The following is a 25,368-nucleotide window of genomic DNA, read 5'->3' on the forward strand; positions in this document are numbered from 1 at the left end:
TGATGAAGGAGTAATGACATGGGACGGAAATCAGCCAAACAAACAATCCATTCAAAGTAGACTTCCCATGTTTGTGTTGTTTTTGTTTTGGTTCTTCAGGTGGCAGCAATCCAAGCTGAAGTGACCAAACAGCAGCAAGAGACTGAGGAGGACCTGGCCAAGGCTGAACCTGCCCTACAGGCTGCCAATGCAGCCCTCAATACACTAAACAGGGTAAATCACTTGTGTCCACATAAATACAGACCTGAATCGTGTCGTATTTTATTTCAGTCAATTTGTTTTATATGTGCCCATAGCTAGTGGTGCAAAATATTCAAAAAGTGCTCAATACCAGTCCCCACCAAATGTATGTGTTTGTGTGTGTCTGTGCTCATCCAGTTGAACCTGACAGAGCTGAGGACGTTCCCCAACCCCCCAGCTATTGTCACAAATGTCTCAGCAGCTGTTCTGGTGTTACTGTCTCCCCAAGGCCGAATCCCCAAAGATCGCAGCTGGAAGGCTTCCAAGATGGTCATGAGCAAGGTGATGTTTTACAGTGAAGTCTTGTCCTGTGTTTATTAGATAAATGGTTGACTTCCACAAAGCCAAAAGGTCCATCACCAATAAATTCCCTCCACTGCTGAAATAACACTGTCACGTTTAAAATAAGTTATTGCTGTTTCATTCCTCGTCCCTTGTCTGAACTGCAAACATAACTGGGAATTGAATATTTATTGTTTGTTTATCTGTTTTTTTATATTTCTTACAATGGCTGATTGACTGCTGGGGGCAGTGATTTCTCTTTTCATATTTTATCTATTTTGCTGAAACACTGTAGTATACTGAATGTTTTATAACCTCTGTAATTCATATTCTGTGTGCTGCTGCTATCTTGACCTCTTGATGGATTTTTTATCTCAGAGAGGCACTTTCCTTGTTAAAGAAAGCTATACATGAAACTGAAAAAGAGATTTTAGCAAACACTGTGTTACATTAGACAACTGCCAATACGATGTGTAGCTTAGTTTATTTTTATTTTATTTTACTTCTCAATTCCTGCTCATGATTTAAAATCTAAAAACTCTGCAAAAGTATTATATTTGGAGATTTTCAGGTGACTCCATTTTATCTAATCCACACACACCACTGCACACAAATGCACATGCAGGTGGATGACTTCCTGCAGGCTCTGGTGAACTTTGACAAAGAGAACATCCCGGAGGCCACAGTAAGGTGTGTAAGAGATGAGCACCTCAGTGACCCGGAGTTCAACCCTGAGTTTGTACGACAGAAATCCTCGGCTGCTGCGGGGCTGTGTGCCTGGGTGATCAACATCATACGTTTCCATGAGGTACACACACGTACAGCATCTGTCATAAATAGTTAGTGTCATCTAAGCCAGAGCTTGATCTTTCTCAGTGTACCGAAACTGTGTTTTTGTTGTTTGATGAGTGTTTTTCTGTTTCCCCAACTACTGTGCTGCCCTGGATAGATTTTTGTAAGTACAGCTCTGCTTTGTTGACTTTATATTGTAGGATTTCAAATACGAGTGTACTGATTTTCATATTTTAGGATTTTAAAACCCGATATTCTGATATATTGGCCGATTTTTCTTTCATTTTTCGTCTTTTCAGAAACACAAAAAATAAACAAAGATTATCCCTAACAATTGTTACGTGTAGGTATGAGTCCTCACCAAGAAAACATGACATAATGCAGTTTTAAAAACTAAACTTTTTTTATTGCTATAAATACTACTTTGAACAAAAGTACAGCTGATAATGGCAGCTGTGTTTTTTTGTGGTGGATTTGTGGGTGTGACAACCTATGCATCAAAAACACTCATAACATGATTGAAAGCTACGTCTTCTGTTTCTCTGTTTGTCATTTATCAGCTGTGATAAACACCAATACCGATTTATGTGCAATTAGCTATCAACATATATTGATTATATTGGCATGTCTGGCATTAATTCAAATATACAGTATGTGCTTGATATATTATATTATGTGATCACATAAATAAAGTGTTTTAATAATGATCTTGGTTGTTTAAGACTGATGTTAATGGTTGTGGTTTTGTCTCCATGCCTAAAAGAATTGCATGGTATTTTACTGATGAAACTATAAGCTTCTAAATTGTACTGTATTTCTAGTGGAGCCATTAAATTAATGGATAATTTTGGGTCATACTGCTGTGTATGTGTGTGTGTGTGTTTGTTTTGTCTACAGGTATTATGTGAGGTAGAGATGAAGAGGATGCGTCTGTCTCAGGCCAATGCTGATCTGGCCGAGGCTGCTGAGAAACTAGAGGCCATCAGGAGGAAACTCGCTGTAAGTCGGTTTAGGTCATCGTTCCTTTCTTTGTCTTTCTTTCATTGTTTTCTTTCTAGATTTCTTTCCTTGCTTTTGTAAATATATTTAGATTGAAAAACAAATGGCAAGCCCCTTCATTTTAATAACGTGACTGCAGTTTGTTCGTAGGTCCTACGGCTCTGCATTATTTTCTGCTGCAGGAATTTCTCTATAATTCTAGTTACTCCTGGAAGTGTTTGATTAGCTTGTTGAACTGCCGGTAATACTAGAAATTCCTAAGCACATTCTAGACAGAGGTTGTCTATGTCCATGTGGTTTCACACTACTGCTTTTGTTTACAGTTTGCACATTGCGTAGAAATAATTTCAGATATAACTAAGATAGAGTTTATTCAGGAACATCAACAGTGACGTGTCGTCATATTTTTGGAAATTCCTCTTCCCGTCTCTCTCAGGAGTTGGACAGTAGCCTGGAAGCTCTGACAACAGCATTTGAGAAAGCCACATCAGAAAAACTACGCTTTCAGGAAGAGGTCAACCGCACCAACAAGACAATAGAACTAGCCAATCGGCTGGTCAAAGGACTGGAGGTGGGCACAGCAGAGACCAATGAGAGATCAGTTTAATTCATGTTTCTTAGTTGATTTCAGGCATTTTGTAGCAGTGCAGTATGTTGTATAGAGTACTTGTTACACGTTACCAACAGTATTATAGTAGATACTTCTCACTGTATGTATACTAGGCTTGGGCAGAATCACGGTATAACAGTATAGATATACAGTTTAAAAGTCCTGACAGTATCACTTTCAATACCATCAAAAATACACTTCTCTTGCTATAAAACTGGTACAGTGATGCTGTATTGAGCAGATGTATTGTAGTGTACCCCCTCAACGAGGCTAGCAATGCCACGTGAAACTGCCTGACATCATCGTCAACGCTGTAACCCCCTTCACTTTTCAAGAAGTTGGTAAACAACACACACACCGGCTGACAACATTGCTCACCTTTTCCACTTATCCACTGCATTCACCTGCCGCTTGCGCATGGCTGTGGGTGGCTCGGGAGGTAGAGCCGGTCACCCACTAATTGGAAGATCAGTCCCCAGCTTCTCCAGTCTGCAAGACAGTGAACCCCCAACTGCAGTGTGGCGGGGATAACAATACACACATCAGATTTTTCTTGTTGACAACTAGTCAACAAGAAAAATGCCTTTACACCTGTTTGGGAGTAGTTTGGCTTCAGTCCTGGTGATAAAGGTGAGCCAGCCAACACAGACGAAGCTATGTGCACATCTTACCCTTTCAGCGCACTGATATGTCGTGTACACCACAGCAACAAGTGTCATTGGCTTCTCCAGCAAGAATCTATGGAAGGACACTCCGTTCCTGTCTATTCATTATTCTATGGGCCATAAGGTTTACTGTATTTACCTCTGTGAAATGTCAGGATTGAAGTCATGAAAAAATAGATACCACCTCAGCCTAATGTATACTGCATTTGCATGTTTCAGAGTGAGAATGTGCGCTGGGCCCACTCAGTGGCTGAGTACCATGAACAGGAGGAAACTCTCAGTGGGGATGTCCTCCTGACTGCAGCCTTCATCTCCTATGCCGGCTCTTTCTCCAAGAAGTACAGGAGGGAGCTGCTGGACAACCTCTGGATGCCATTTTTGCGCAGCCAGAAGGTCACAATGTTACAAACACTGAAAGATTTTCCCAGAATTATTCTACATTGAAAGATATATTCCTAAATTAAAAGGCTATCTTTGTGATCGATGTGAAAATCTGTCACTTCCTTCTCCACATTCCTTTTCCTCCCTCTATCATTCCCACGGATGCTTGTTCTTAGAACAGAAGATTATGTTTAGATTCCCCATCTCCTTTTGTTTTTCTCATTATTCCATATCATCTTCATCAGATGCCCATCCCTATGACCGAAGGCTTAGATCCAGTGTTGATGCTGACTGATGATGCGACGGTGGCCCAGTGGAACAATGAAGGCTTACCAGGAGACAAAATGTCAACTCAGAATGCGACCATTCTCACTAACTGTGAGTAGTGGCATTAAATAAACTCTCACATCACCATAGTGAAGATAGCCCCTTTTTCGCAGTCAGTACAAACTGTGCAGTGCTGTGTTTGCCCAATAATACTGTGTGTGGGTCATGTGCGTGTTGCTCTAGGTGAGCGCTGGCCTCTCCTCATTGATCCTCAGCTTCAAGGCATTAAGTGGATCAAGAGTCGATGTGGCAGCACCCTCAAGGTTGTCAGTTTAGGGCAGAGAGGGTGAGTGTTTTCTAGTTGTTTTTTTTTATATAGCTGATGTATTCTGTTTAAATGTATGCACTTAAACATATCCAAATCTCTTTGTGGGAAATCTTTTACTGTGAAGCATTTTACCATCACAAACCCGCCACCACCAAATGTTGTGCTACTTTCGTCCTATAGCATCACTATCATTTTCTCTATCTGGGAGAACTGACTCTAAATTTAATTATTGTTTCATTTTCATATTAATGTTAAATGTTGTACCAGCTATGTAGATGTGATAGAACAGGCCGTAGTGGCAGGAGACACTGTCCTCATAGAGAACCTTGAAGAGACCATTGACCCTGTTATTGACCCTCTGCTGGGGCGACACACCATCAAGAAGGGCAGGTAACACAAGAGACGCACACCTGAGCACTGTACATACAAAACAGCCATTTGTTCCTCTTCGTTTTCTGCCCTGTCCTCTTGTGCTTTACCCATCCTCCCTCTGTTCCACTCTCTCACAGTTGTATAAAGGTTGGGGACAAGGAGTGTTTTTTCCACCCAGGCTTCAGACTGATCCTCCACACTAAGTTGGCCAATCCTCACTACAAGCCAGAGATTCAAGCCCAGACCACCCTCATCAATTTTACAGTGACCAGGGATGGTCTAGAGGACCAGCTCCTGGCCCAGGTGGTGAATCAGGAAAGACCAGACCTCGAGCACCTCAAGGTGTGGTTAAAGAGTAATCAGGATCCTCTTTCCCTCCATGTTATGGCAAATTGGCATTGGTCCACTTGTTTTAAAATATAATGTTCTTGCACTTGTAAACATTGTTTATTACACAATACTGTATTATAATAGTAGTGTGGGGCAAAAAGTATTTTTAGATCAGATAACTTGAACTCTCAAGTTTTGGTTTAGTTTTAGGTTTTTTTATTATAAATTTCAGTTAAATCCAGCAGAGCTGATAATGTGTCTGCCATTGTTGCAATAAGGGGAAATACTGTTATGTACCGTAAGCAATTCCCAAAATGATCCAAACTGTATGTGTGAACTTTCTCCAGAGTGAACTGACCAAACAGCAGAACATGTTCAAGATTGAGCTGAAGCTTCTGGAGGACGAGCTGCTGACTAGGCTGTCTGCTGCGGAGAGCAACTTTCTGGGTGACAACGTGCTGGTGGAGAAGCTCGAGACCACCAAGCACACTGCTGCTGAGATTGAGATGAAGGTAACTAGTGTGTAATGTGTGTGCTTAGTTGTTGAGTCCACCTGTTTTGCATCGTTCATACTTCAACATATTCCTTCCATATTTCCTCCTGTGCTCCACCTACCTGTTCCATCTCTTGATCTGTCATCTAACTCCATGTCTCCTCCTCAGGTCCTGGAAGCTAAAGTAAATGAGGTGAAGATAAACGAAGCCAGAGAACACTACCGTCCTGTTGCTGTCAGGGCTTCTCTTCTCTACTTTATCATGAACGATCTGAATAAGATCAACCCCATGTACCAGTTCAGCCTCAAGGTAACCAGGACAGAAAGGAAGTGACAGAAGAAGTAGACACTCATATTCATTATAACTTATGTAAAAGTATCCCTCCAATTTAAATCCTACAAAACCTAGCAAATGCATTGCAGTCACTGAGAGTAATGTTATGTAATCCTTAATGAAGATCACACGTGGTAAATCCTGGACAATCTAAGATGAAAAATACATAAATTGTGAGAAAATACAGAAATATGTGATGGGACATGTATGCAACAATCATGACCAACTACTTAATAAACCTTCAATAAAGTTCCTTCAGATCCATTTTCCGTCTTGTTCTCAGGCCTTTAACGTGGTCTTCCACAAGGCGGTGGCGATGGCGGAGGCCTCTGAGGATGTGAAGAGCAGAGTAAACACGCTCATAGACTGTGTAACCTACTCCACCTTTAACTACATCAGCAGGGGACTGTTTGAGAGAGACAAGCTCACCTTTACTGCACAGCTAGCCTTCCAGGTGTGTCTGTGTGTCTGTATCAGTGTGAGAGAGTGTGTTTTGTCCCTGACTGTGTTCTCTCTCTTTTAGTTGCTCCTGATGAGTAAGGAGATAGACATGCGAGAGCTGGACTTCCTGCTACGTTTTAACATTGACCACAGCTACATCAGCCCCCTCGACTTTCTGTCGAACTCAGCGTGGAGTGCCATCAAGGTGCGTTCACACAGAGCACACAGGACTTTTATTTATTTATTTATTTATTTTTGCTGGCTCACATCCAAAGATGATATTGTCAAACGCCACCTGTTGTCCCTTCTCTTTGCCCAGGTGATGAGTTTCACTGATGAGTTTCGGGGTCTGGACCGGGACATTGAAGGCTCTCCGAAGCGCTGGAAGAAGATGGTGGAGTCAGAGTGTCCAGAGAAGGAGATGTTTCCTCAGGAATGGAAAGGGAAGAGCTCCCTGCAGAAACTCATCATGATGAGAGCCCTGAGGCCTGACCGCATGACCTATGCTCTTAGGTGAGGAGTTATTTTCCCTCTTGTGTTACTTGTTAATTTTAAATATCACCTCTTCCTTGTAATGCATTGTCATTTTGCCGTTCCTTTTGAATTATCCACTTTTTTGTAAACCCAGACTATTCCCGCTCTTCCTATTTGCATACTGTAGGAACTTTGTGGAGGAGAAGCTTGGGGTAAATTATACAGAGGGCCGAAAGACTGAATTTGCAAAGTCCTTCAGAGAAAGTGGTCCAGCCTCACCTGTGTTCTTCATCCTCTCCCCTGGAGTGGACCCACTTAAAGATGTAGAATCACTTGGTACTGTCAACAGAGTAGCTGGAAATCTGCACAGACTTCACGCACTCACGCATAAATACATACTTATACATTTTAATGTGTTTTAATGGACATTAATTGCTCATTCTTTACTCATGCAAAGTAATATTTCTGTGTTAAAGAAGTGTGCCTGGTGTTTTTTAAGAAAATTGCCACCTGTACTAGGCAAAAAAACAACAACTTTGAAACCATAAGAATGATCAGTGATAATAATAAAGGATGAAGGATGTATTTCAGTGGGAATATGATAAGATTTTTAGGAAGGGGACGTTTTAGTCTACATTAACATATAGAAATGTTTAATATTCAATCCTGTGTATTCCCAGGAAGGAAGCTTGGTTTCACTATCGACCTTGGGAAGCTGCACAATGTATCCTTGGGTCAGGGCCAGGAAGCTGTGGCTGAGGTTGCCATGGAAAAGGCTGCCAAGGAAGGCCACTGGGTTATATTGCAGGTCTGATTGGAAGTGAGATGGGTTTACTCTGAATATTTGGATAAATAGAACTAATGTTTCATCATAGGATAGAAAAATTTTTCTGAATTTGAACTTTAAGTTTGTACTCTAAATACTCTATTTACGATACAAAACTTTGATTGTGTGTTTTCATTCACCTCCCTGTAGAACATCCACCTGGTTGCTCGCTGGCTGGGTTCACTTGAGAAGCTCCTGGAGTGCTGCTGTGAAGGCAGTCATCCAGACTATAGAGTGTTTATGAGCGCTGAGCCGGCACCTACACCCCAGGAACACATTATCCCACAGGTAGAGATGCAGTGTACATGCAGTTAGGTCATCCAGCATATGCATGTAATGGATGTAGGTTTCCACGAAACGTTGCTGCACCCCTATTGCATTAGTGCTGCAATGTACACTACAGTTCTTCACTTTAAATAGAGATGTGAATCTTTTGATTGTGTATATTTTCCTCAGGGCATTCTGGAAAATGCTATCAAGATCACCAATGAACCTCCTACGGGCATGCATGCCAATCTGCATGCTGCTCTGGATAACTTTGACCAGGTCAGTGTCTAATGTCTACTTTGTGCTAGGAGTGCTTATTTGTTTATTAATTTATTCATTCATTGGTGTCTTTCTAGGACATCCTGGACCAGTGCAGCCGTGAGCAGGAGTTTAAGACCATCCTCTTCTCTCTGTGTTACTTCCATGCATGTGTGGCAGAGAGGAGGAAGTTTGGACCCCAGGGATGGAACAGAAAGTATCCCTTCAACACTGGAGACCTGACAATATCAGTTAATGTCCTGTACAACTACCTGGAGGCTAATGCACAGGTGGGATGTGTTGTTGGTGTTATGAGTGGATGAGATGGTGCACACACAGCATGATGAGGATGATTTGAAGATGATGAATGTATTGGCAGTGGTTTTCATAATGATTATGATGATGAAGGTGCCATGGGAGGACCTGAGGTATCTGTTTGGGGAGATCATGTATGGAGGACACATCACTGATGACTGGGACAGACGGCTCTGCAGAACATACCTGGAAGAATACATGCAGCCCAACCAGGTCTGTACGTTTGTTCTCAAGGGAGAAAGACAAAGCGACTGGATGCGACTGAGCTGATCAACGGCGTCACTTTGTGTTGAAAAGTGGTGGGGACATAAGGGCTCAGATTAGGGGCGTGATGATACACTTGGATCACGAGACTTGGTGATGATCAGAAACAAGTTGAGAAGATTTTTAACAGTTTTTGAAGAAATATGTAATGCTGAACTATTTGAGGGATGATTTTGAGCATTTAACACTTAATTTCCTGCATTCTAGAGAGATTTTCTGCTCCAATTTAGGGTGGAAATGTCTTTATTTATATAAAGAGAAACAAAAAATTCAGCTGGCAGGTGACAGTTCATAAAAAATATATTGGTAATATAATGCAGTAATCAGCTGCTTGTTTTTTGTTTTAGCTTAAGTTACTTTTTTTAGGACAGTGCACATTTGTTTATTCTATATTTGAAATTGCATTGCATGTTTTCTTATTGTGCAAATAAACCTTTATCAAAGCATTTTCATTTGTTATTTAACATTTCTTGGTGCAAGCTATTTTTCAGAACATTTCAAAAAATAAAAAATCAGCCAATTCAAAATGTGGTGGGGACATGTCCCCAGCGTCCCCAGTGTAAATCTCAATCAGCACCTACGGAGCTGATTGAGATTGAGCGCTGGCACACTCGGCCCTATTCTAGTACAAAAGGACCAAATGTGAACTGGCTTTGTCGCAGACAGTATATGACTGCCAGATTTAACTGTGTTTTTGGAGTAGAGACTTGGACCATGTTGGGCTGAGTATAAGCTCCAGTTTGCAACAAGTTGGCTAGCTTTTGGGCCAGAGACTCCACATGCAAGCGAAAAAGTTTCTGGCAACTAGACATGCCAGATTTAGGCCACTGTTGGACCAAGCAATTTTGGCTACCTGAGTGGCGATAATTTTATGTTTTGTACTTTTGTAATGTTAGTGATATGAAGCTAAAACTTTTTTATACTTGTTTTATTTCCCAGTTTGACCGTAAGCTTGCTTTGGCTCCTGGGTTTGTCGTACCCTCCAACCTGGACTACCAGGTAAGTAGAGATTGAAACCATTTGAGGAAACATTTCCTTGAAACGATTGAATTTACGTTGCCAGGTATCCCTAATGTTGAACATTTAACTGGTCTGAATGTAACTGCATACTGGCGTGTCTTCTGTGGATGTAAAGCAAGTTATTACTGAAAATTGCAAGTTCAGTCTCCTGTCCCTGGATAAATAGGTTTTTAAAAAAAGGTTAAATGTTAAGTTCCCACAAGGGCAGTCCATAAAAGCTTGTGGAAAAGGTTAAAAGTTCCCATGAACACTAAGTAACTACACAACGTCTGACTGTTGAACATTTTACACACAAATGCCAAATGACTTAGTGTAGTTTATGAATAAATAACAATAGTAGATGGATGGCATTCACCAATTCCTCTCCCTTTATCCTCAGGGCTACCATGATTTCATTGATGAGATGCTCCCCCATGAGAGCCCAGTGCATTATGGGCTGCACCCCAACGCAGAAATTGAGTTCTTGACAGTGACGTCAGATAACCTTTTCCACACTCTGCTGGAGCTGCAGTCTCCTGATGCTGTGATGGGAGAGGGAGCCTCACAGACCCTGGAGGAGAAGGTAGTTACAACTACATGTTCAATTACTGTAGTTTTTTGACGGGAATTACAAGACATTATTATTCATTAACTGACTGAACTAGGGCTACAAGTCACCATTATTTTCATTGTTGATTAATCTGCAGATTATTTTCATGATTAATCATTTAGTCTATAAAATAACCACAAAAGAAACCAACCAACAACCTACAAACCCCAGTCCAAACCCCAAAGACTCTTCATTTACTATCATAAATGACAAAGCAGTACATCCATTACATTAAAGAAGCAGGAACCAGCAAATGTTTGACATTTTTGCTAGAAAAAGAACTGACACGATTAACCGATTATCAAGATAGTTGACAATTTCTTTTAATTGACTAATCTATTAATCGACTAATTATTGCAGCTCTAGACTGAACCTGTGCTAAAACTAGCAAACACATACTGAGAACACAAGATACTGACACACAAATTTAGTGCCACAAGCTTCTCTACAAGTCATTTCTTTGAATTACTCAAAATAGCAGCAGTTTTAGATTACTCTTAATTCTCTATCTCGTGGAGGAACAAGATAGAGAGAACTGGGAAATTCCCCTTCAATGCTCTTAATAATTACTGACTCTGCCGTCCTTCAGGTCAAAGCTATTTTAGATGAGGTAGTGGAGAAGTTACCAGAGGAGTACAATATGTCCGACATCACCTCTAAGACAGCTGAACGCTCCCCGTACATCCTGGTCTGCTTCCAGGAGTGTGAGCGCATGAACACACTCATCTCCGAGATCCGGCGCTCACTCAAGGAGCTTGACCTGGGACTCAAGGTAAGCTTATATTATGCTAGTAACGGAAGCCAGATGGCTGTGCACTCCCCAACGCCTTAAGAGAGGCACTAGCGACCCACACTGGTGCCCATGTGTTTTAGCCTAATTATACCCTGGTCTGACTATTGTATACATAATGGTGAGAGCCTCTATGTCCCATAGCAGTGGTGTTCATACCAGTGCTCCTCAAAATGAAGATTGCATCACCTAGAACTCTTGAAGAACTCTGAAATGAGAAGCTTTGTGTACACTGAAAGAATAAGAAGCCGTCTTCCTGTATTGTCATTAGGGAGTCTCTTGTAGTGCCACACAAATCCATCCTGCAGATTTCCTTCATCTGATCAGGTGGTGTAAAAAGTGGCCAGCAGCTGTTTGTTACAGTGATTACACTGGTCTCTCGAAATTTAACATGGCAATGATTCATTCCTGTTAAAATGCTACTTGTAGCGCCTTGCATTCATTGTGATAGAATAAGTAAATATGTCTGTCAAAGGGTGAACTGGCCATCTCTTCTGAGATGGAGAAGCTGCAGACAGCCTTGTTCTTTGACAACGTCCCCGATACTTGGACCAAGCTGGCCTACCCGTCCATCTACAGCCTGGCTATATGGTATGTGTGTCTTTGTCGGTATGTCTAAATGTGAATAAGTGTTGTATTTTAAAAAATGTGAGAGGATACATTTTAGAAAGGTTTTTGTTTTGCTATGTGTTTGATCAACTGTATTCAGTCGTAGTAAATGCAGTTCATATAATTGGCTGTTTGAGATACTAACCTCTTTTTCTCTCTCTCTTTGTATGTCAGGTATAATGATGTGTTGCAGCGTTGTAAAGAGCTGGACAGCTGGACTCAGGACTTGTCTCTGCCTAGCGTTGTCTGGCTGTCTGGACTTTTCAACCCACAGTCCTTCCTCACTGGTAACACACATTTGTGGACACAGAAGATACCTAGGCTTGACTAAAATATTTTCACAACTCTCGCATCACGATTTTCCCTTTCTTTTGCCATCCATTGTCTACGTCTACTGGTCATTAATTATTTTTCCATCTTGTTCTGGCTTTCCAGCGGTGATGCAGTCTCTGGCGCGTAAGAACGAGTGGCCCCTGGATAAAGTGAACCTGACAGTGGATGTGACCAAGAAGTTTAAGGAAGAGTTCAACCAACCTGCCAGGGAGGGTGCATACGTATATGGACTTTACGTGGAAGGTAGACAGTTTTCAAAACCCTTTTTTTTGTGGGGCCGCATTGAGGGCCCATTTTCTGTGACTGATGTGACTTGAGCAAGATGCTTATCCTATCTTTGGAAATTGTGTGAAAGCCAATTTAAATTTCATCTTTCCAACTTCCCTCCCTTTTTTTAATGTTTAAATGTCCCAGTTTTTAAACATGGTAATCCCATTTTTCCCTCTCCTCTTCACTTCCTGTCCTTCCACAGGTGCAAGGTGGGACACTCAGGCTGGGGTGATCACTGAAGCCCGTCTAAAGGAACTGACGCCCGCCATGCCAGTCATCTCAGTCCGAGCTGTGCCCAATGACCGCCAGGAGACCAGGAACATCTACGAGTGTCCGCTCTACAAGACCAAGATCAGAGGACCCACATATGTATGGACTTTCAGCCTCAAAACCAGGGAGAGGCCCGCCAAGTGGGTGCTGGCAGGAGTGGCTCTGCTGCTCAGTGTGTGAGAGGGAGTTTAGGGTTCTGGGGTCAGGAATCAGAAGTTGGGAGGGATTTTATTTTATTGGTCAAGGTACATGTGTACCATACGTTTAAAAAGCTTACTTGTCATCCATGTTGTCATAAAATGTTACATATACTGTACATATATATACTGGAGAATGGAGGCTAACTCTAGTAGAGCAAAATCACAGGAAATGGAATCAAGATTTTCTTTCCTTTTTTATTGAAAAATGATAAAATATACAGAAAGAAATGCCATAAATTCACACACTAAATCACAGTTAGAACTGATAAAGTCAAAGCTTGTTTTTGAACAAATCAAATCTATAAGCTAAAAGCTACCCTACAAGCAAAATATCAGACAGTGCTTCCTCATTAGAGCGGCATTCAAGTGTGTTATTTTGTAACACTTGTACCTCTTACAGTGTGTTATGCAGCAGTTTTAACAGCACATTCAATTACACAGGTGAAGTCATTCATTGCTATTTCCTACTTCACAGTACACATGGGTATAGTGTTCATCCATTCAATAAAAAAAAATAATAATAATAACAAAAGAATTGTGTGTATACCAGCTCTTTTTCAACTGGAGATTCTAATGCACATACTGTAGCTCACTTACTGTATGTGCTAAAAAGTCAAAAACTTTCTAGTTTGGCCTCTTGTGTGTACTTCTATGTGTGTTTTCTGTGCGTGTGTTCGCTCATGTGTTTTCTAGTCACTGTCAGACAAATCAAGCTCCATCATGTCCATGGCTGCCGTAGCCATGTTGATCTTGGTTCCGTGTCGCACACTGCAGCTCTTCACAGAGTTCTGATTGGACGAAGCCCGCATGCTCACCTGCACTCCCGAGTGACCAATGACTCCTACTTCACCTCTAATCTTTTGGCTGATGGCCTCGCTGAGGTCACCTCTGACTCCCTGGACCACAACTCCCATGTCACTCCTGCGACCCCTGACCCCCAGCTCACTCCTGACACCGTGACCTACGACCTTCATCACTCCCAGGTCACCCATATTTAAGTCCATGTCCATGTCACCTAGTCTCTCCATCTCCCCCATGTCATTCATGTCTAAGGACAGCATGTCCCCTAAGCCCCCCAAACTCCCGTGAAGACCCTTGAACATGGTCGGAAGTCTCCCTCCTATACCTCCTTCCATCCCCCTCTCATCTAGCCTGTCCCCAAGTTTTTCTATCTCCCATCCTCCCTCCTTCTCCCTCTCCCCTTCTGCCTCTCCAAACCCACCTGAGTATCCTCGGACAATGGTGGTAACTCTGCTCCTCTGCATCCCTCCTCTCTCCCTGTCCCCCTCCTCCCACGTTCTCTCCTCCCTCTCCACCACACCACCTGGGAAGCTCCTGAGTGTCACCTGCACTCTTCCTCCATCCATACTCCCACTATCATCTCTCTCCCTCTGCCCCCAGCCTGCCTCCTGCAGGGTTGCTTCCTCTTCCTCGTCCTCCTCTCCGAACCTGCCCTGCAACCCTCGGAGCATGGCGTGCAGCCTGCCACTGTCAAGTGAACCCATCCCCCTCTCCAGCGTCGCACTGCTCCCCCTCTCCGTGTCTCCATTGCTGAGGGTGCGGAGGAGACAGCTTACCCCGGCACTGCTGACGCCGGCACTGCTGACCGATGCGCTGTTGGAGTCCTGAGAGTGCGAGCGTAAGAAAGATCCGGGGGAACCGATGGACAGTGGTGTGAAGAACTGTTCAAATCAGAGAGAGAGATGGGAAGAAGATGAGGGCCAAGGTTATAAAAAGGTATTATTTGATTTTGTTTTCAGCTTTCTGAATAGATTCACTCCACTTCTACATACTGGTGAGATGTTTGAACGATCCATGAGTAGGGAGGTCGGACTGGGAGTCATGTTGGACCTCTCCATCAGCCTCTCCTCCCACAGTTTGAGCCTCCTCTCCCTCTCCTCCAGCTCCTTCTCTTTGGAGTAAAGCTCCCTCTCCAGCTTCCGAAGGCGCTCCAGGGTCGACTCGATTTCACACCTGTAGAATGAGCAAACACCGACAGAATATCTGTCACCATAAAATCAGCCACCATAAAACGAATAGCAGGGTGAATTTCAAAAAAGCTCCTCAGTATAAATTGATCACGACCAATGCGCATTTCTTTTGCTCTGTAGTTTGTACTGTAGACCTACATGTTACTTTGAAAAATATTTTTTGATGTCCTGACCATTTTTTGTCATCAGACTTCTGCAGCTGTAACTTTTACTGTGTAATTTCATACCACATACAAATAGTATACAATAAAAACCACACTTATTGTCACTGTTTACTATTTTTGCAGTTAACACGCAAGAAATCAGTGTACTTTTACAGTTTTTGGTTGTATTCCCAAGCTCTTTCTGGAGCCCTTTTTCCACCATCCACAATTTGTTTTAATTTCTTTGTGCACTGTATTGTGGAACAACACTGTACCTCAGAGCAGACTCAAATCATGCATTTCTTCTAGTATACTTTTTTGGGTAGACTAGTTTTTGTCACTTTTTCGGTATAAACATATTACAAACTGAAAACATGCTTAGAATTACAATGTATTAGGAAACTGGATCAATGTAACCAACAATTTTAAAATTAGAATATTCTTGTTTTCTATAACAGACTGCATGCCTTAACATATTTAGTTTACTTGACTGTCCCTGCAGAAGACAATATTGCCTATGCAAAACGTTAAGCATGTGTCAACAACAGTGTAAAATATTTTGCTCTAGTACTGTCTGCTGCCACAAGAGGTCACCGAGAGTTAGTGAGTGATTGTCATGAACCTGCATTCACAAACACAATCAACTCTCCCAGCAACTAAATATAGACAGATCTGATGAACAACCATACCTCCCTATTCATTCATCCCGCCCCTTCACCTCGCTCACTCTGCCTGCCCCCTCCTCCTCCCCTTCCCCTGTCCCAAGTTTTTCCACCCCTATCCAAAACTTCACTCAGAATTGATTGCCTCGCTGTACTCATGTTAAATATGCACAGAATCTCACACCTTCTCTCCTCTGCTCCATCCCCCACCTCTCTCTCTCCCTCACCCGTCTTCCCACTATCCTCACTGTTTCCCTCTTGTTCAGTGTTTTAGATTTCACATGCACCCAATACATTTCTGTTCTTCCCTGAACTTCTATTCTTCAGCTTATACTTGAATTCTCTTCTACCTCTCCCCAGCCCCCAGCCGCCACCCCCCACCCCGTGGTGGAGTGAGGGGCAGAGCTGAGGAGCAGAGGAATCTCTTCCTTGGACACTTTCCAGAGAGCTTATTATAGACTAAAGTAGAGCACAGGGTCACACATTCAACTTCTCTCCTGAGCTTTAGAGTCCAGAACTGTGTATGTATGCATGTGTGTATAGCTATGTTGAATTTGTGAGCATGCATTTTGAGTTTTATTTGTAGTGCAGTCAACCACAGACTGCATTTATCATTCTGATTTTACTGTATACACTTGAAAATTACAGAAGATGCCTCATGCTCAGACGCAGTTCAGATACACTATGTTTTCTTTTGGATGTCTACGAATAAATGTGTGTGTTTCTGTGTGTACCTCCACTGGTCCTTATTATGTAGGAAGGAGTTACACTGTTCTGGTAGCCTGCTGTCATTGGCCATGGTCTCCAGGGTTACCAGCACCTGTTTGAACTGTGGACGCTCCTGTAGGTACACACATATACACAAGACAAAATAATCAGCTAACTTGCATATTTATAATGTCTTCAAAAGTGAGGCATAAGAAACATCTGTATTCCTTGTCCATTTAACTTACCTTTGGGTCTGCTTGCCAACATTTCCTCATCAGCTCTGCAAAACTTGCTGGACAGCTGGTGGGGATGGTCAGCCTCTAGATACCCAGACACACAAACACATGCAGATGTAAGAGGCAGAAGCCTTTACTTTCAACAAGAAAAGTTATATCAGACCACCTCTCCAATAACCATTTAAAGCCCCTGGAAACTTGGCTTAAAATGTTAAGTAATTTTTCACATTTCTCCAAAACATAAAAATAGTCATGACTAAATAAGCAACAATCAAAGTTAAAAAGAGACTAAGAATCTACAGGCACATAATCAGCACTGTGATGCTTTACTTAAGCACAGTGGAGCTGTGAGCTAAATGCTAACGTCAGCATGCCAACTTGCTCACAATGACAATGCTAGCATGCTGATGTTTAGCAGGTATGTTTACCATGTTCATCTTAGTTTAGCATGCTACCATTTACTAATTAGCAGTGAACACAAAGTAAAGCTGAAGCTGATGGGAATGTTTTTAGCTTTGCAGGTCAAAAACCGAAGTATTGGACCAATTAAAATGTTGGCTCCAGATGAAAAGTTGAGGGCTCACTAAAGTTATTACAGTTCATCGTGATGGGAACATGAATGTCTGTGTCACAGTCCTTCAAAAAAAAGCCAGTGTGGCACTAGAGGCTGCATTCCTAAACTCAGCTACTGTGCTTCATCCGGACTGTGTGGGTGTGTTTTCATCAGATTTGAATGACAGTGGCCTGGCAGCACATTTCATTTTGAATCAAATATTGATAAATCCTTATTTGTTTCTCATTAGTACGTGACATCGGCTTTTTCCCACCCACTTCAGACAAGCGAGATGACCTCAGAGAGAAGAAAGAAATACAGAAATCTTTAATGTGTAAAAACTTCAGCAGAAAATATTGTGTTCATGTAGAACCACTGTGATCGCATCACTGATTGAGAAAGGTTTAAATAGCCAGGGGGGATTGATATTTTTAGTATGTTTATAAATGTAAAATTGCATTACAGACTTATATAAAGTGTAAGCTTACAAACACATCATTTGTTTAATGTAGAACATGCACTAAATCTGTTTATGAGGTAAAATGTGTATATTTGAAAGTGTCTTGGTATCTTTCTGTAATGTGTAAACTGCAGTAACCATGCCACCAAGATAATGTCCCTGCATGAAAGATCCCCTGGCATCAACAACAGTCTGAATGAGCCCAGACAGCTCCATAGTACAGTGCAGTAAATGGAAACAGTTTTCTCTGGGGATTAATCCTAAAATATCACGGAATCTGTGGAGAGAAGGCAAGTAAGAGGGTCAGGAGGAGAGGTATAGCAATGGAGAGGGAAATCAGAGGGATTCTGGGAAAGAGAGAGAGAGCCAGAGAGAGAGAGAGTTATTTAGGGAGAGAATTTGGAGATTTGCCAACAGCTACGCAGGAGTCATGTTCTCCGAGTTGTTTGTTGGTCCTGAGTGTGTGTGTGTGTGTGTGTGTGTTTGTGTTTATGTGGCTGCTGATGGTGATTCAGGCACACCAACAACTGAAACACACACACTGTTAAACCTTCATCCTCCTGTCCCATAAACTTCTTGAATCAACCCTCCTATCACTGCACTCTTTCCTCTTTCCCCACTGTCTGTCTCTCTCTCGTAAAAGCTTTAGCCAGGGGGGAGTCTGGCCGGGCTCCACTGCTGTGTATCCAGGCCTTACAAGAGCAGAGAACTGACATCAGGCCTAAAAATACCCAGCCTCAGCCTCACCAGCTCGCAGTGGAAACCATGAGAGCATCACATTGTTCCTCCAGCCTTCTCATACTCTGGTAGGTCTACATGCAGACAGTGTGTTCAGAAAGGTGTGCTTATGTGGGGGGTGGGTTACCTCTTGTTTTTCTACCACCAGCCATGCAACCTGCAGCCCTTCGAAACCTTTGAAAGGAACCTCCCGAGTCAGCATCTCCCACAGCACCTGGCCACAGATCAGACTGTGTTATTTCATTCAGACAGATATGATTTCTTTGATGTGTTGGTTATAACTTCAAATATTTTAAGGCCAGATGTGTTTTATGCAGCTCTCCCAAATAGTTACGAAAGTACGATAGAAGCCGCACCTCTCAGATGTTAAATGTTGTCTAAATACAAGAAGCCATACAAGATTTTTGCCTGAATAAGTCTCTAAAATTGGCAAATTTATTTTCTGAAAATGTCAGATAAAAGAATGAGCAAAGAAGACTATAAATCTGAGCTACATATATACACAATAGATAGATAGACAGATAGATAGATAGAAGTACTTAGGCTTTAATTCCTGGCCTTACAATGCTAATATTTGTACAGTGCTGCCAACTCACCACGCCGTAGGAGTAGGTGTCACAGGTCTCGGAGACAGGCAGGCTCTGAATGACTTCAGGAGCCATCCAGGGAAAAGTGCCCACCACCGTCATATGGGTGGTATGGGACAGGAACTTAGATGCCCCGAAGTCACAAATCTGAAATCCCAACAGAGCGAGTAGTGAAGAAAACACAGACGACGCGCATGGCAGAATTAAATGAATAAATTACTAGCATGTGGTTGTCTGTATTGAGACAAACCTTCAGCACTTTGTCTGCTGTCATTACAACTGTAAAAGAGAGCAAAGAGAAACCAGTCAAAGACTTGTGACATAAAATAGTAATAAGCTATAGCTAACAGAGAACTTAATGTGTGTATGAAAAAGGAAGCACAGAGTTTGAGGAACAAATCTGAGCGTTTAAGGTTGTGTGTTACCGTTCCGTGACTTGAGGTCTCTGTGAATGACTTTGACTGGAGCTTCTGCGTGGAGGTAATGCAATCCTGTAAGGAAATCAAGCATTAACAACTGGTGGAAAAACACTACATTTTCATGTCTATACTGATTGGTTTTGGTGGAATTTACTATCAGCATTTAAAATTTGGGTACAATTTCATTGTAAAATATTTTTGGTGTGAGCTCAGTTCCAGGTTGAGCCATTAATAATCCACTGGAACTGAGTATAAAGGCTAAAGGCAATATTTATAATAAATGAACAGTTATAAAGGCAAACTAAAAAAAGACAGCCACCCTCAACAAATTCAATCAGTGTTTAAATAATGTATTTATTTTTTTATTTAACCTTTATTTAACCAGAGGAGAAGACCCTGAATATGATTATGAATATGATATGAATTTGGGTGCAAATCCGTATTAACTATTCAGCACCATAATAATCAGTGTATGTCACTTTTTACTGTTCAATTAGATTAAAAGCAATCGCAGATAACACTTAAATAAATCTAAATGTTATTTTATCTACTGTACCACCATCATTTACCACCCTAGCAACTTTTTTCCCCAGGTGTTTAAAAATCTTATTGCTAACAAATGTAACATATGTCATATAGTAATATGTTTTGCTACTTTGTGTATTAACGGTTGTATTTGACTCTTTTATTTTGCAAGTAACAGTTGGTAGCAATTGCAACAAGCAAATGGGAAAAATCTGTTGGTGTTGAACACACACAGTTTAGAGATGGTGATTAAGAGGCAAATAAAAAAAACACTCTGATGACTAGAGTATAACAATATGCAGTGTTCGCATCAGTGCTCCTGCCACTGATATGTTTAATATCAGCGTCTAAGTTATTCAACCTTGACACAAAGATATTTTATTATTATAATTTCTGCAGGTGTACCTTTGGCGATCTGTATGGCCCACGTCATGATCTGCTCCATGTCCATCTCCTCACTTTGCTCACTGGAAAGGTACTCATACAGAGACCCTTTACTAGCATATTCTGTAACACACACACACACACACAGATACCCCATTTACAACTGTCACTAAAATGTGATCTGTATCGGGATATTTATCTAGATAAGGAAAAACACATTTTAATACCAGGTGTACATGCATGCAGGATCAAAATCTGATCAGGTAGACCATATTTGGAGGTGGTCTGGCTCGCACTGTGGTTGGATCTCAGCCAGGTGTAACAACAAAAGCAACAAAACTTAGATCTGGCCAAAAAGTTGAAAGGACTGTTCCTCCTGCTAACACAAGTAAGACTAGCAAAAGCTACAAGTGTAGCGATATTTAGCAAGTCTTCACTCACAAAAAACGAATGACCTCTGGTCTGTGCTTCTCTTCTTTTGGGTCCACCAGCCCACCTAACTAATTTGCAATATCTAATCACAATGAGGCAGACTAGTTATAAAGGGATTTATCATTAAAGGAAAACAGTTAAACAGAGAAATTGTGTGTGTAAATGTGTACACAGCATCCACACAGATTCAGTTACACTGAAAATTTACCGATTTGAGTTTGATTTAAATATGCACTTTTATAATGCAGTAACAACAGATAACACTAAACACATTTAAACTAGTTCATCAATAAATTATAATGTGTGAGAAACATCACACACGCTTAAGCACTGCACACCCCACAGACCTACACATAAGGAAAGCTAATCAGTGGAGGAGTCGCTCACAATCTTCACACACTGACTGTCTAATCCAGATTATCTCTGAACTTTCAACCTTTCCCATTTTCCTGTTAAATCTGACAAAGAGACAAGTAGAAGAAAGAAGATAATGTATATATATAATATAATCGAAGGAGTCCTATGTCAGCCAGCGCTTTTTACATTGCTGTAAAATGCATTTTACTGGGACCAAAATCCATTTCCTGAACCAGTTCTTCTTTTTGCCTACTGTACTGTTTTATTTTTAGTAAGCATTGGACTCAATTGTTGCTGGATAGGTCTGTAATGATATGTAGGTGTTTTATCTTAACCACATGAGCCCATCCAGAATTACAACCACATCCAAACATGCTGGTCTCAGTTACAAATGTCCTGCCAGGAAACACAGCAAGAACCAGCACTCAGAGTATACATGTATCTTTTCAAAACACGCACATAAACACTTGTCGGCCATCAGAGCATGTGCTAACATGGCACATCTAGGATGAGTGCACACCAATAAAGTTAATACACACATACACACACACACTTTTGTATAAGTGGGCAATCTCCTCTGACCTTAACCCTTCATGCCTCACATTAAACCCTGACCTGACCTAATGGTATTTATATCCATTAGGCGGTAACCCAAAGATAATAATACACAACTCAATTTGCAGATAACTTTTTCAAAAGAACGTATTTGAATGAAGTTAAGAAGTAAAGGTTTTATGTTCTTGTGAGGATGTCTGAAAGGATACATGAATATCACACACACACACACACACACACACACACACACACACACACACACACACACACACACACACACACACACACACACACACACACACACACACACACACGTGAGGTCTGACCTGTGACAATTCCATAGTTGGGAGATTCCAGCACAGCTCCATAAAACTGAATGATGTTCTTATGACTCAAGACACTAAGAATCTCAGCCTGGGCGAGGAGACGGGGGAAAAAAGAGAAAAGGAGGGATATGAACAACTTCATTAGCATCCATCTTCAGTTTTCCAAATATCTAACACATGACCTTTGAGAAAATAAAGTGTAAATAATCCCTGGTAGACTGTAAAAATAAAAGCTTTTGACTTACTATCCAATCTTAAAGTTATTCCTGACGGTATTTCGGGGATGCCTGAGTCTCCAAACAAAGGCCTTCCACACCACAGTGACAAACATGCCATTAATCTGAACAGACATATAGGCCATACCCTCCGTATATGTGGAATATTTAACTGTTGCCAAGCAACATAAGGACTAAACTAAATTAAATTGTACAAAAAAAAACAACAATTTAACACCAAAATCTTTTTTCAGTAGTTTTTCTTCTACAGAGCAATTTATCTTTTCACTTTTATTCCCATCATTTCTTCCACGTGTGAGGTCATCAGTGTGTACAGACATCAGCTATGATTTACTTGAATATTTCCATTTTAATGATTCTTAATACTTCTATTCCACTACATTTCAGAAAAAAATGATATTTGTTTATTTATAGTTGTAGTTTTACTACTTTTATCTGACAGCTGTAATGGATCAAAGAATGCTGTTGATCCATCCACTGATTGTAACATTCAGCATGAGTACTTTTACTTTTGAAGTACTTTTTGTTACTAATACATCTGTACTTTTGTATTCACAAGTAAAATTGTGAATGCACTTGTGCAGTGTGGTGTTGATATTTTAATTTAAATAAATTATTTGCATACTTCCCCCATCTATGAAAGTAGTGTTTGTGCAACATGAGTTGAAACATCGTTTTAATGCGAGTGTTCACAAGCAGCTCCATTTCACATGAAGGATCCACTAAGCTGCAGTTATCTGCATGAACTGTACATACACACACACACTTTATGCATGTCTGCCCACCCTGCATGTGTTTGTGTGTGGGTGTGAGAAAGTGAGTGTGAGAGAAATAAGTCAAACAACAAGTCAAACTCTGTTCCCTCTGTAGTTTTATGTAGTCGGCACCTGCGTATACTTAACATTACACTGTTTAAATCTGCTGCCACGGCAATAACACTGTGGCCGATTCACCCACAGGTCACCCTAACACTTTCCTGACACTGAGCCTCTACCAGGCCAGTATTAATAACATGGAAGGAAATTATGTTTGGATTAACCCTCAGGGTGATACTCATGGAGAACCACCCGGCCTGAAGTGTAGTGCATAAAGCCTCAAATGACCACACACCTCGCCCTAGCATACAATGGGAGGAACAGGGTGAGTGCTGGCATAAATAAAACTGCTCCATCCACAATGAGTGGGAGGAGACAGGGGACGAGGAGAGGTATGTTTAAGATAAACACATGTTCAATGGGGGATGGGTGTACAAGAAATAAATGGAAACTGATACAAGTAGAAGTTAATAGCAGTTATGTGCCACAGATGAGTGCATAACTTATAAATACTTTGATCTTAAAATTTGAATCATCAATTCTGCAGAAGTGTATGATTGCTTTGTGTGTGTGTGTGTGTCTGTGTGTCTGTGTGTATGTGTGTGTCTCCTCCTTACCTCCTTGTCAATCTTCAGAAGCTTCTTCACAGCTACTTCCTTGTCCTGGGAAATCCAGAGGGCTCTGTAGACGCTTCCAAAGCTGCCTCCCCCACAATTCTCATAGAAGAGCAGGTCCTCATGCTTTATCTGCACAAACGACGAGCCAGGGGACGACATGGCATACTGACTGACACGCACTCAAACGCACACATACACACATCCACAAACACACAGCCCAAAAGTGTGCACCACTCAACCACCAGAGCTGCCCCCAAAAGTATACAAGTCCTGGATCAGCACAGAGCGAGTGAAGGATAAGAAATAAAGAGAGGCGGAGTAGTTTCCACCACAGGGTCGGAGTGGATGTTGTCAGTCAGCAGAACAGATTGTCAGAGAGAAGAAACCAGAAAGTGCTGGAAAGAGAGAGAGAAAAGTTTGCTCCCTGTGAGTCGGGAAGAGTCGAATCTCCTCTGTCACTACTAGACAAAGTATTACATTGCCTGATAGTGGTGATCCAGTGTAACTACAACACAGAGCATACACACACACACACACACACACACACACACATATGCACAGAGCGTGAAGATGAAGGGGAGGTGAGTGTCTGAGTGTGTGTCAGTTACGGATTGGAGTGAGTGTGTGCAGTCTGCCTGTAGCAGACACACTGTTCAAATATGGTCACTGGCATCCAGGGCATTCCTTCTTCCTGGATAACTATGGCTATATAAAGCTCGCTATACACTACACACACACACACACACACACACACAGCTATGGCCTATAGCGTGTAAGACATAATAAATCAGTTAGCAACAAGGGTGACTGCCACAGATACCTAAATCCATCCCTCCCACACTTTGCATCTATAAAAAAAACACACACACCAGAGAAGTCTGCCAGTGGCGGTGTATTACTCAACCCGACAGGAATGACCCAGTGACACCAGTAAGCAAGATAGCTGTGCTGACATCACTTTGTAGGGACAGGTGATCTCAGCTCAGGGAAGTTAGGACACTTCTCAGTTGTTGACAGTAATCAGGTGCATGAGGAGCCTTAGGAGTGTTTCACTGGATAAAAAAAACATGACTAAAAGTCTGAAGGCCCTCTAGCAGCTCCTGGAAACTGCAGTGAATCATTACACCCCATAGTACAAACGTGTTGGATAAAATAAGCAACACCCTAAGAATATATATAGATATAGGATAGCGCTACAGAACAGGTTATGTTCAGAGGGTTGCTTCCTCCAGACAGCAGACATGAGCCCACCAATAAGCCAGCTGGTTCCTCCTCTGACAACCATGAGTATCTCTAAATTAAATTCATGTACTGACCTCAAATGGACATAGATCATCAGGAGAGCATGAAAATCAGTGTTACATTTATTCATTTAGCTGACGCTTTTATCCAAAGCGACTTACAATTGCTATATATGCCGCACGCCTCTGGAGCAACTAGTAGTTAAGTGTCTTGCTCAGGGACACATTGGTGTCTCACAGTGGATCCGAACCCGGGTCTCTCACACCAAAGGCCACCATGTTTTTGCAGCTTGATTCACTCAGATCTGGCAGACCACTGCGCCAGTACTTGTGCATATTACCTATTTCTACTCCTCATATTGGA

The 25,368-nt window shown here is 41.6% G+C and overlaps 2 protein-coding genes across 2 annotated transcripts in view; one reads left to right on the forward strand and one right to left on the reverse strand.

The window, feature by feature from the left end:
• Positions 1-13,125, forward strand: part of dnah9l (dynein, axonemal, heavy polypeptide 9 like) — a 45,864-nt gene extending 32,739 nt beyond the window's left edge. The window contains exons 63-90 of the mRNA XM_038718215.1: positions 100-213; positions 379-522; positions 1,148-1,330; positions 2,212-2,313; positions 2,750-2,884; positions 3,808-3,981; positions 4,215-4,347; positions 4,480-4,582; positions 4,832-4,954; positions 5,074-5,278; positions 5,614-5,778; positions 5,929-6,069; positions 6,377-6,547; positions 6,617-6,739; positions 6,854-7,047; positions 7,196-7,344; positions 7,689-7,816; positions 7,985-8,122; positions 8,291-8,380; positions 8,458-8,649; positions 8,768-8,887; positions 9,878-9,937; positions 10,338-10,520; positions 11,137-11,319; positions 11,813-11,928; positions 12,121-12,233; positions 12,382-12,522; positions 12,752-13,125. Coding sequence (XP_038574143.1) covers positions 100-213; positions 379-522; positions 1,148-1,330; positions 2,212-2,313; positions 2,750-2,884; positions 3,808-3,981; positions 4,215-4,347; positions 4,480-4,582; positions 4,832-4,954; positions 5,074-5,278; positions 5,614-5,778; positions 5,929-6,069; positions 6,377-6,547; positions 6,617-6,739; positions 6,854-7,047; positions 7,196-7,344; positions 7,689-7,816; positions 7,985-8,122; positions 8,291-8,380; positions 8,458-8,649; positions 8,768-8,887; positions 9,878-9,937; positions 10,338-10,520; positions 11,137-11,319; positions 11,813-11,928; positions 12,121-12,233; positions 12,382-12,522; positions 12,752-12,999 — 4,071 coding nt within the window. The 3' untranslated portion in view covers positions 13,000-13,125. The remainder of the gene's footprint in view (positions 1-99; positions 214-378; positions 523-1,147; positions 1,331-2,211; positions 2,314-2,749; positions 2,885-3,807; positions 3,982-4,214; positions 4,348-4,479; positions 4,583-4,831; positions 4,955-5,073; positions 5,279-5,613; positions 5,779-5,928; positions 6,070-6,376; positions 6,548-6,616; positions 6,740-6,853; positions 7,048-7,195; positions 7,345-7,688; positions 7,817-7,984; positions 8,123-8,290; positions 8,381-8,457; positions 8,650-8,767; positions 8,888-9,877; positions 9,938-10,337; positions 10,521-11,136; positions 11,320-11,812; positions 11,929-12,120; positions 12,234-12,381; positions 12,523-12,751) is intronic.
• Positions 13,126-13,194: 69 nt separating this feature from the next.
• LOC119902201 (mitogen-activated protein kinase kinase kinase 7-like) lies at positions 13,195-24,221 on the reverse strand. Its single transcript, XM_038718216.1, has 11 exons — positions 23,764-24,221; positions 22,096-22,183; positions 20,447-20,548; positions 19,523-19,588; positions 19,348-19,376; positions 19,107-19,244; positions 18,638-18,724; positions 16,769-16,843; positions 16,550-16,656; positions 14,813-14,993; positions 13,195-14,701 (listed from the first exon to the last, which is right to left on the reverse strand). The coding sequence occupies exons 1-11, from the start codon at positions 23,920-23,922 to the stop codon at positions 13,709-13,711; spliced, it is 2,025 nt and encodes a 674-aa protein (XP_038574144.1). The 5' UTR covers positions 23,923-24,221; the 3' UTR covers positions 13,195-13,708.
• Positions 24,222-25,368: the final 1,147 nt, after the last annotated feature.

The sequence above is a fragment of the Micropterus salmoides genome, unplaced genomic scaffold, assembly GCF_014851395.1.
Source record: "Micropterus salmoides isolate LMB-PRFRI ecotype aquatic unplaced genomic scaffold, ASM1485139v1 Ms_hic_scaffold_14, whole genome shotgun sequence".
NCBI lineage: Eukaryota > Metazoa > Chordata > Actinopteri > Centrarchiformes > Centrarchidae > Micropterus > Micropterus salmoides.

What these genes read in the sequence shown, in the direction of transcription:
- LOC119902201 (XM_038718216.1), bottom strand. Translation starts at nt 23,922, where the DNA reads ATGTCGTCCCCTGGCTCGTCGTTTGTGCAGATAAAGCATGAGGACCTG. An exon ending in GGCCATACAGATCGCCAAAG is followed by an intron (nt 19,589 to 20,446) that starts GTACACCTGCAG and finishes ATTTCCTTACAG; the next exon opens with GATTGCATTACCTCCACGCA. An exon ending in GTTGGCAAGCAGACCCAAAG is followed by an intron (nt 16,657 to 16,768) that starts GTAAGTTAAATG and finishes GTGTACCTACAG; the next exon opens with GAGCGTCCACAGTTCAAACA.